Consider the following 11510-nt stretch of genomic DNA (forward strand, 5'->3'; position numbering starts at 1 on the left):
CAAGAAGAGCCATTTCCTCACAGACAGCTTCCATTGTCTTGGTGCCTTCCTAGAGGATCACCCTAGGATCAAGAAACTCAAGGAAAGCCTTCAAATGAAACAGATGAATAGCAGAGACATAAAGAAATTTATAAGCAATAGGGCTAATATTAGAAAGGGTTTTTTAAAAAGCAATTTATAGGCAGGCGCAGTGGTGCATGCCTGTAGCCCCAGCACTTAGAAGACCAAGGCCAGCTGACCACTTAAGCTCATGAGTTCAAGGCCAGCCTGGGCAATGTGGCAAAACCCCGTATCTACAAAAAAATATAAAAATTAGCAGGGCTTGGCAGTACTTGCACCTGTAGTCCCAGCTACTCAGGAGGCTGAGATGGGAGGATCTCTTGAGGCTAGGAGGCTGAGGCTGCAGTGAGCCAAGATCATGCCACGCTGCTCCAGACTGGGTGACACAGCAAGACCCTATCTCAAAACAAACCATCCTGACCTCCCCACCCGTCTCCTGCTATAGCCTTCCCAGCTCTTCACTCTGGGGGCCTCAGGGCACAGCCCACTCAAGACTCCCTACTTTGATGCTGGCATCTCATCCACTGAGCAGGAAATGCCTTGATACCATGAGCTGCCCACCTTGGAAGAACAGTCAGGACTCTTACACCCTGAAGCCACAAGCCTGGGGTCCCCCATCCTGGTACCTCCAGGGCCACCTGCCATGGAAGGTGCTTCCCTGGATCTAGAGGACAAGGACGGAGAGGAGTTAGAAGACTATCTGGATAGGATCAACCCCATCTATGATGCCCTGTCCTACAGCAGCCCCTCTGATTCCTACCAGGACTAAGGCTTTGTCATGTCCCGGGCCATGTGTGAGCTGCCATGTGTCTGGCTTCTCACATCTCACCTGTTGATCACTTAGCTTTCTTGCAAAGGATCTAGTGCCCCCTGACCTCTGCCCAGGCCACTGTCAGTTAACACACATGCACCCCTTTTGTGACTTCTATCTTGGTGGTTGCACTATGAACCCTGACCCATGAGTCTGGAGAAACACAACATGATAATGCAATCCTGGTAACCTTATCTCATGAGGCAGGACGTGGGGAAAGTGCTTCTGTACAACCTCTGATCCCAAGGACTCTTCTCTCAGACTGTGACCTTAGACCATACCTCTTTCCTCCCACCAAAGCCCCGACTCCCCCAAAATCACAAAAAAGACCCTAGACCTATATTTTGTCTTCAGGTAATAAATTCCCAATAAGTCTGCTGGAGTGGATGATAAGGGCTCCCTGCTGCTCAGACCTGAGCCCTCCAGACAGCAGGGTCCCACTACGCCCTCCCCACCTGTTCCCCAAAGAGGCAAGAGGGGGACTCCCCAGCCCAAGGCAGAGTTTTCCCAGCACCCTCCTGCCAACAGAAGTCTTAAGGTCCAGACCCTTCCTTGAACCCCCCACCCACCCCAATTCCCACCTACAGAGCAAGCAACCCCACCCTAGAGCCAGACAGGGTGAGCCTCATGCAGACTGTGCCTTGACAGCTCCAGCCTTGGGAGAAGAATTTACTGTTAACCTGCACGACTAACGAATCATTTTACCCCTGCCCAGCGGAATAGGATCTAAACGTCCCCCCCTTCAGGGGAAAGTCCATCAACTGGATTGGGGGTAGCGACTGCTACTGTTTTGTAAACCTACATTTCCTACAAAATATAAATTTATACTTTTTGAAAAAAAAAAAAAGTAATTTATATCTCCAGAAATGTAAGCTGCTTGAATCTATGAAATAAACAAGCATGAGAATAAAAAAGCTGGGTGCAACGGTACCTGCACCTGTATTCCCAGCTTAAAAGGCTGAAGTAGGAAGATGTCTTGAGCCCAGGAGTTTGAGACCAGCATGGGTAAAAGAAAAAGAGGGGGTAAGAGGGAAGGCACTTAGAAATTAAGTTGCTGACTGAAATGAAAAAAATAAACAAATAAAAATAAAAAACAGAAAAGGTGAGGAAATAAAAAGGCAGTAAGCTCCCCCAAAGAATGGGGAAATGGGCCGGGTGCGGTGGCTCACACCAATAATCCCAGCACTTTGGGAGGCCTAAGGTGGGCGGATCACAAGGTCAGGAGTTCAAGACCAGCCTGGCCAACACAGTGAAACCCCATCTCTACTAAAAAAGTACAAAAATTAGCCGGCACAGTGGCGTGTGCCTGTAAATCCCAGCTACTCAGGAGGCTGAGGCAGGAGAATTGCTCGAATCTGGGAGGTGGAGGTTTGCAGTGAGCCAAGATTGTGCCACTGCACTCCAGCCTGGGCAACAGAGCAAGACTCCATCTCAAAAAACAAAAAAGAATGGGAAAATGAAACAAGTAACTGGGTGGGGGAGGGCAGTGGGAGATCAATCTAAGAGGCCGAATATCCAAGTAGCATGCATTTCGGAGAGAAAGGAGGAAACAGGAGATAGTTAAAGAAGTAACATAAAATTCCACATTGTTACAGAATAAATCTACTTTTTTGTTCACACCGCCACACCCAGCTAATTTTTTGTAGAGGTGAGGTCTCACCATGTCACCCAGGCAGTCTCACACTCCTGACCTCAAATGATCCTCCCACCTCAGCCTCCCAAAGCCCTGGGATTACAGTTTATGAGCCACTGTACCTAGCCTAAAGGATTAATCTGAGGATTGAAAGCCTAGAACAATAAACGAAAAAGATACACACTAACGGGCATTATCATAAAGTTTCACAAGACATAAAAAGACAATTCTAAAAGTTTCCAAAGAATGGAGAATAAAACCCACTAAACACACACAAAAGATGAGAAATAAAAATGTCACCCAAGTTCCCTAAATAGCAACAATGGAACCTCAAAGACAAGAAACAGAGTAAATTTTGACTTAATAATATTTCCAATCTAGAATCTTAACCAACCAAAGGACGGACCATCGGGGTAGAATAAAGACAATATCAACACAAAGTCTGAAAATACTATCTTCTATGTGCATTTTCAAAGACTGTTATAGACAATTTCAAAGACACACAAAAGTGGAGAATATGAACAAACTACTATATACCCCACTTGCAGCTTTAGCAATCAATTCATTCATTGCCTATGCACCCAGATAAGAGTATCAACCAAAAAACAAAAGGCACGGCATTCATGAAACAAGGAGAATCCAACACAAAAGAGAGAAAAAAGGAAAGGACTTCTCAGAATGGCAATGTTGCATCAGTCTAGACAGCAATCAACACAAATTAGAAAAAAAACAAAAGGTGCTAGAAAAACATCTAACAGATGAATTACCACATTTGACTTTGCAAGAAATTATGCTGAGAAAGGTCTTACAAAGCTATTGGGGAGTTTATGAGGTCAAGTTTCTAAGAAATTTAAGGAAATAGAAAAAAAAAATCACTAAACTACAGGAAAAGCAAACTGTTGTACCAAAAAAAAAGTAATTATACTACATTACAGTATTCAGTATGTATACATTAATTCTATAGAAACAATACATACAAATTTTAGCCAAAAACATTATTAGAAGGCTAGCAGGAGAGGAAGAGCTAAAATCCTCGACTCAATATGTAAGAGAAATTCATATACTCTTTTTATAAGTTTGGAAAGTAAAAATAAAAATGAGTTAAAAATTGTTACCTCTAGAGTACCTACTGTTTTTTGTTATAAGCCATTTAGCACTACTTCATATCTTTAATTACAAACTTTTATTAATTTCATAAAAATAAAGTGAACTTTTTTAAAAGAAAAAGTTCTTAAAATGGCCAGGTAAGGTGGCACACACCTGTAATTCTGGCACTTTTGGAGGCCAACGTGGGCAGATCAGTTGAGGTCTGAGACCAGCCTGGACAACATGGTGAAGCCCATCTCTACTAAAAATACAAAAACTAGCCGGGCGCGGTGGTGGGTGCCTATAAACCCAGCTACTCGGGAGGCTAAGGCAGGAGAATCACCTGAACCCAGGAAGCAGATGTTACAATGAGCTAAGATCATGCCATTGCACTCCAGCCTGGGCAACAGAGAGAGACTCCATCTCGGAAAAAAAAAAAAAAAAGTCCGGGCACAGCGGCTCACGCCTGTAATCCCAGCACGCTGGGAAGCTGAGGCAGGTGGATCACAAGGTCAGGAGTTCAAGACCAGAGTGGCTAACATGGTGAAACTCCGTCTCTACTAAAAAAATACAAAAAGTAGCCAGGCATGGTGGTGGACACCTGCAATCCCAGCTACTCGGGAGACTGAGGTAGGAGAATCTCTTGAACCCAGGAGGCGGAAGTGGCAGTGAGCCAAGATCATGCCACTGTACTCCACCCTGGGCAACAGAGTGAGACTCTTGTCTCAAAAAAAATAAAATAAAATAAAGAGAAAAATATTTGTTAAATTTGAGTAGTAGGTACATGAGCATCTATGACTACCATGCCTTATACCATCAATATGATTAAAATATATCATAAAAAAAAAAAACTGCAAAGTTTAAAAAAAAAAAAAAAAAAAAAAAAAAAACTAAAATGGAAGCTAACACCTGGGAAAACATGTGAGAAAAATTTTACCATATATACCCTAATAGTACTTGCTACCCAATGTCCTTAGGCATAAACTACTACTTTAGCAACCAATTAAATTTCAACATAATTATAGAAAAATCTAAGTTATTTTCAAAACAGAAATTCCTGATTATGTTAAATGAGAGAAAGAAAACATAAAATTCTAATTTTTAAATTTTTCTTCAATCATTCACTCTCTATATCAAAGACTTGGAAGTTGCCTACTCAATCTATTTACCACTGCAGCAGTTTTTAAAATATAGCCACAAATTCGTTGATACTTCTCCCATCAAGCATAGTGTCTATGCTCCCTCCCTGGAAAGTTTGCGAGGCTTTGTGACTGCCTCAATGAATAGAATGGAGCAGAAGTGAATCTGTGTAAATTCCAAGTTCCAAGGCTAGATAAAGGCCACACGATACTATCTGGAAGCCTCCACGTCAAGGTCCCCATAAGAAAAGAGATGGCCCAGGGGGCTGGGCAGCTAAAGCTCCCAGCTATTTAAGTCCTATCAGCCCAGGAACTAAACACATGAGTGAAAAAGGCTTTGAGATGGTAACTGCCTGAGGGCATAGCTGAGCCACCTCAACAACTCTGAAATGCCCACCTGGACTTCTTGCTTCCTGGAGACAAACTCTTTTTGATTTTTCTTTCATATGCAATAGACACATTAGTAGCTGATACAGGGACTTACAAGCAGCAAAGCATTTATCTATGTTAACAGGAAGAATGATTAAGACTTTATTTTAGGTGGCTCACACCTTTAATCCCAGCACTTCCGTAGGCCGGCGGAGGTGGGTGGATCACGAGGCCTGGAGTTTGAGACCAGCCTGGCCAACATGGTGAAACCCTGTCTTTTCTAAAAATACAAAAATTAGCCACGAGTACTGGTGTGCACCTGCTGTCTCAGCTACTAGGGAGACTGAGGCAGGAGAATTGCTTGAACCCGAGAGGTAGAGGTTGCAGTGAACTGAGATCATGCCACTGCACTCCAGCCTGGGTGATATTCTGAGACTCTCTCTGTCTCAAAAAAAAAAAAAAAAAAAAAGGCTTTATTTTATAAACAATACTGACCCTGGGGGTTAGCAATCTTTCCCAAATAGGGTATACTCCTGTGATACTGTGAAATATATACATTTGGTCTTCCTCCGCCTCTTGACTCACAGCTTCCAATACCCTTGGAAACTCAGGAGTTCTGTCTTCTGGATGCTAATGGGATAACCAGAGACAGCTTCAGGATGAGGACTGGTCTCTAGTAGGACCAAGGCATGACTAAAGGATCAGGACTTTCAGCCACCTACTGGTATCCAGGAGGGGACAGGGACTGAAGGTTGAGTTGATCATCAATGACCACTGATGTAATTAATCATGACTACACAATGAAGCTTCCATAAAAACCCAAAAGACAGGGTTTAGAAGAGCTTCCAGACACCGTAACACTATCTGGAGTTTCCCAGAGGGTGGTAGGTGCACCAATGCCCCTTCTTGCATGCCTTGCCCTATGCATCTCTTTCTTCCATCTGGCTGTTCATCTGTACCCTTTGTAATATCCTTCATAATAAACTGGTAAAAGTAAAGTGTTTCACTGAGTGCTGTGAGTTTCTTTGGCAAATTAATTGAGCCCAGGGATGGGGTGGCAGAAACTTCAATTTACAGATGTTCAGTCCAGAAGTTCCCAGAGACACAGATGTGCATCTGAACTGAAGTAGGGGACAGTCTTATGGGACTGAGCCCTCAGCCTATGAGATGTGATGCTGTCTCCAGGTAGTATCAGAAATGGACTGAAGTGAAATGTTGTCTGCTACAGAACGGCTTGGTTGCTGGTGGGAAGCAACTCCTCCCCATCCCACATTTGGGTGACCATAGGTGCTGTGTTGTATTGAATTACATAAGAGTATGGGTGGAGGCCGGGCATAGTGGCCAGCAAATGTAATCCCAACACTATGGGAGGCTGAGGCAAGAGCACTGCTTGAGCTCAGGAGTTCAAGACCAGCCCAGGCAAGGTTGCAAAACCCCGCCTCTACAAAAAGAATTCTTGATGGCACACACCTGTGGTCCCAGCTAGTCAGGAGGCTAATGCAGAAGGACTGCTTGAACTCAGGAGTTCAAGTCTGCAGTGAGCTATAATTATACCACCACACACCAGCCTATTTGAAAGAGAAAGAGAGGGAGAGAGACTGTCTCTCATAATAAATAAACAAATAAATGAGAGAGAACAGGTAGGAAAAAGCACTTTGGTTTATTTTTCTTGTATCTTCTTAATTACACAACACTGAAAAATAACCTCACAGTCTCTTATGCTAAAATATCTAACAGGTCAACTAGGATTAACACAGACTTTGGCTTTAGGCCTATGCCATATGCTATAAAAAATATCAAAGAATAAGAAAATGTAAGATCAAACTACTTGATAGGATTAACAATCTCCTTAAAAAAAAAAAAATACCTCTTGGTTTAGTTACTTATACCATATTACACATCACCTTACTCAGTCAGCTATCTTCCTAGGAAGATGACCAAAATCGATAAACAGCAATGTTCACAGCTATAAAAACGAATGAAATCATGTCCTTTGCAGCAACAAGGATGCAGCTAGGGGCCATTATCCTAAATGAACTAATGCAAAAAGAAAAAACCAAATATTGCATATTCTCACTCGTAAGCTGGAGCTAAATCTTGGGTTCACATGGACATAAAGATGGAAACAATCAACACTGGGAACTCCAAAGGGAAAAAGGGCTGAAAAACTGCCTGTGAGAACTACTCTGTTCACAATCTGGGTGACGGGATCAATAGAAGCCCAAACTCCAGCACCATACAATATACCCTTGTAACAAACCTGCACATTTACCCCCGAATCCAAAATAAAAATGGAAATTTAAAAAAAGAAAGAATGTTGAATTTGGAATGCTGTATGCTGTACATCAATGAACTTTGGAAAAGGAATTACTATTTCAAATGACAGAGACCTGGGAGGTTTCACCAATCAATAAACACCTAACAGCATTTCTTTCAACTAATGAGAAGAAATAAAAATATTTTATTGTAAACATTATGATCAACAATAATAACGGTATTAAAAGTGCCAGGCACCTACCTAAACATTTGACTCACAGCTCATTTAGTCCTTAACCCCAATAGGTACATGAGTAAATAGTCCCATTTTTTAGCCAGACACGGTGGCTCACGCCTGTAATTCCAACACTTTGGGATGCCAAGGTGGGAGGATTACTTGAGGTCAGGACTTTTGAGACTGGCCTGGCCAACATGGCAAAATCCCATCTCTACTGAAAATACAAAATAAATGAATGAATGAATGCAAGGCATGGTAGCACATGCCTGTAATCCCAGCTACTAGGGAGGTCAACGCAGGAGAATTGCTTGAACCCGGGAGGTGGAAGTTGCACTGGGCCAAGATCACCAGGGCGACAGAGCAAGACTCCCTCTCAAAAAAAAAAAAAAGAGTCCCATTTTTTTTAGATGAGAAAAACTAAGGCTCAAGACGACTAAACAATGTGTCAATCTTTATATGCTAATAAGGGCTAGGAATCTGAATAAACTCTCAGATGCCTTAAATTTCAGTCATCACTAGCCCAAATTTATCTTACTGACAAATATTAAATATTTAAATGAATATTTTCTTCAAAAAGAGAAGCTAAGAGCCGGATGCAGTGGCTCATGCCTGTAATCCCAGCACTTAGGGGGCCGAGGCAGGCGGAACACGAGGTCAGGAGATCAAGACCATCCTGGCCAACATGGTGAGACTCTGTCTCTAAAAATAATTTTTAAAATTTAAAGAAAAAAAAAAAGAGAAGCTAAAACAAAGATAAGGGGTACTTAGAAATCTTAATTCTTGTGGTTTTTCTACAAAGAAACTCCAACTACTATAGTAAATAAAAGAAAATTACCAAAATCTGTATTAGGGAAAAACAAACAAAATAAATAAGTAAATAAATAAAAGAAATTGTTCTAAATCATGTAAACAAGTTTGTACTATTAATACTAATTTTTCTAGGATAATTCTCTGATTCATTTGTCAAAGAACCCTAACATGTTATGACAGACTTTTTTCAACATTCAAATCTATGTCTGAAATGGAGAAGAATGTTTTCAAGTCACAAAGGAAGTATGACTTACCTATTTTATAGAGAATCCTATAAGATTCTGTTTATCTTTATTTTGGGGGAACTAAAAATCAGGCAAAGACTAACTTCTGCTCAAGTTGTATTAACTACATACCACAAAAATAAGAATTAATGTAATTTTTATAAAAATTTCCACACCAGTGAAGTTCTTTCAAATAAACACAAGAAATTCCAAGTTTATCTTTCTTCCTTAAAGTTACTCTCAATATACTAAACCTCACTAAATCCAACTCATGTCACCTCACTTTAACTCTTTCAAAAGAAATAACTCCTTTCACTATAATCCTATTAACAGATATTCACTTGCTAAATTTACTAGACATTTATAACTTACTAGAGGATTATACATAAATTTTGTGTGACTACCTCCTTTTCAAGAAACTTAAATCTGCTTAACATATGCATGCATGTATAAAATACTAGAAAGAACAAAGTTTTTCACTAGCTATTATGTGAAAGTACCCAATTTTACACTTATTTGAAATTTATTGTATTAAAATATGTGTAGAACCACAATGCCTACCTGCATCAGCTCTGGACCGCTGGCCAGGTGTCTTTCCGAATGGGGTCTTCATTCATCTGTATTTAAGTGAGCAGCAGAGCTGCTGGACTAGGGTGAAAATTCAATATTCTCCAATTTGAAATTTTTCACAGAATGTTAGTGTTCTTGTTAATCCACCATCCAAGTGTCTCTTTTACAAGTTCAGCAAAAATACGTGAAATCACAAGCACTCTGTAAAATAGTGAAACAGTTCATTACTACAGCATCATGAGAGCAAAATTATGCCTAGTGAGTCTTTAAACATAAAATTTTAAGCAAAAGTATTTGCTGTCCCAAAGCAATTAACTTTATTTCCTAAGACCTGGTTTCTCAGGACATGACAAAGTAGAAAGAAAAAAAAGAGGCAGTAGACTCTTTCAAAAAAGAAGCTTGGGACAAGTGCAAGACCCAAATGTAAAGTTCTTCCAACATCAATTGGAACACAATACAGCTGTTGTCTAGCATCCCCATTATTATCCTAAAGCATCCTGCTGCTAGAAACCAGAAAAAGGTGGATGCTGGAACCTCACAGAAGATTTAGACAGCATGGCCCATCTCTCTGATGGACACCAAGAACCAGACTATGTGTGTGGATGACAGGGGTGTGAGGTCACTGGGGAGGCAAGAGTGGAAGGACAACATGGGGGCAGCACAGGAAATCATGTTCAAGACAGAGCAACAGCGAGGCTGAAGATCAGTAGGCCAGGGTCTTGGACAAAAGAAAGAATTATAGCCAACAAGTCTCGCTGTTTCCCTTTCTGCTCACAAGCTTCCAGAAACTAAAGAAAAAGGTCCAGGAATTCCAGAGAAGCCTCCAAGAAAGTTCCTCACCCATGTAAATGCTAAAGTCATTTTATGGAAGCAAATGATCTTTTAAGCCAAATTTAGTCCCTAGAGACATTAACAGGTCTGTCTCACTATTCAATGATCTACAGAGACTAGGCCTAAGATGAAGGCTATCAGGACAACTGGTTGCTTACTTGCCTTCCCCTGAGAGCCTATCCAATTGCCACATCAAATCTCATAACCCTGTTTTCCCTCATTCAACTCTCTTCCCATTCAGACCTATCTAATGGGCCCCTATGACTCTCTTCCCTGCCTGCCCAAACCTCTTCAGAAGGTAAAGTGCTTTGACCGCATACTTAACATATGCATATGACCCTATCCGCCAATAGCTCCCCCAAAAGGTAGTTGTTTATATTTCTCACCACACACCTTAACACAATCTCTCCTACCTCAAATCCTCACCTTAGAAGCACATGCCATAACGCTAGTTATAACAGGTATCCCTTTTTGTTAGTTTTCTACCTGTTAATCTTCCAGTCATCTACACACATTTGTTGAAGATTATGGTATCTGGTTTACTTCTTTTCCTCCATGAGTCCCATTAACATTCTTGACAACCTCAATATCCACACATATGATCCATTTAACCTCCCCCCTTGGTTCTTTAGACGCCCTCCCTTCAACCCACTTACCCTACACTTCGTCTATTCTCACAGTCCCAACATAGACCTTTTTATCAACAATACCTGTAATAACCCCAAAACCATTATTTCACACTCAAACCACCTCTGATCATTCTAGTTTTCTTACATTGACACTCTCATTCCAACAATTATTTGATGCCACCAGTACCACCTATCTATGGCTTTACTGTTTTTCCAATGTCGCATTATCTCCTCAGGGACTAACGTCCCTCATTACTCCGCTTAGGTTTTCATGGATGGTCAATCACATCCTGATGATTATTATTCCACTGCCTTTCTCCATTTTCTTACCCTTCTCTTCCTGTCACTGTTGCGTGGCAAACCCAAACCCAAATTCCTTCCTAGAGTACTTACAACATAAAGCAGTTAAACATGGATGAAAAACATACAAATTTTCTCTTCAAATCTGTCATCTCATATCTCACATGAGCATTCAACAAATACCCACAGCCTCAGCAGATAGGCTTGTTATTGGCTATGAAAACAAATGCAAAGAGAACTACTCATCACTTTATCAGCAAATTGACTTGCTGATCAGTACCCTTTGTCTCCGTAATAAAAGATGCACTATCTCTGAGCCATGTTCAACCTTGTCACTTGCCTAATCAATCCCATCCTTTTTCCTCTCTATACATTTACCACTAGCATAGTCCCATCAGCATACAATACATGATGTAAAGGCCAGGTACAGTGGCTCACAACAGTAATCCCAACACCTTGGGAGGCCAAGGTACGCAGATCACTTGAGCTCAAGAGTTCAAGACCAGCCTGGCCAACATGGCGAAACCCTGTCTCCACAAAAGATAAATTAAAAA

The 11510-nt window shown here is 41.1% G+C and overlaps 1 protein-coding gene across 1 annotated transcript in view; it reads right to left on the reverse strand.

Moving 5' to 3' along the window:
• Window positions 1–9539, reverse strand: part of SPIN1 (spindlin 1) — a 55824-nt gene extending 46285 nt beyond the window's left edge. Inside the window, exon 1 of the mRNA XM_017528484.1 lies at window positions 9188–9539. Coding sequence (XP_017383973.1) covers window positions 9188–9239 — 52 coding nt within the window. The 5' untranslated portion in view covers window positions 9240–9539. The remainder of the gene's footprint in view (window positions 1–9187) is intronic.
• Between the last annotated feature and the right edge of the window lie 1971 nt (window positions 9540–11510).

Source organism: Cebus imitator, unplaced genomic scaffold (assembly GCF_001604975.1).
Source record: "Cebus imitator isolate Cc_AM_T3 unplaced genomic scaffold, Cebus_imitator-1.0 Scaffold53, whole genome shotgun sequence".
Taxonomy (NCBI): Eukaryota; Metazoa; Chordata; class Mammalia; order Primates; family Cebidae; genus Cebus; species Cebus imitator.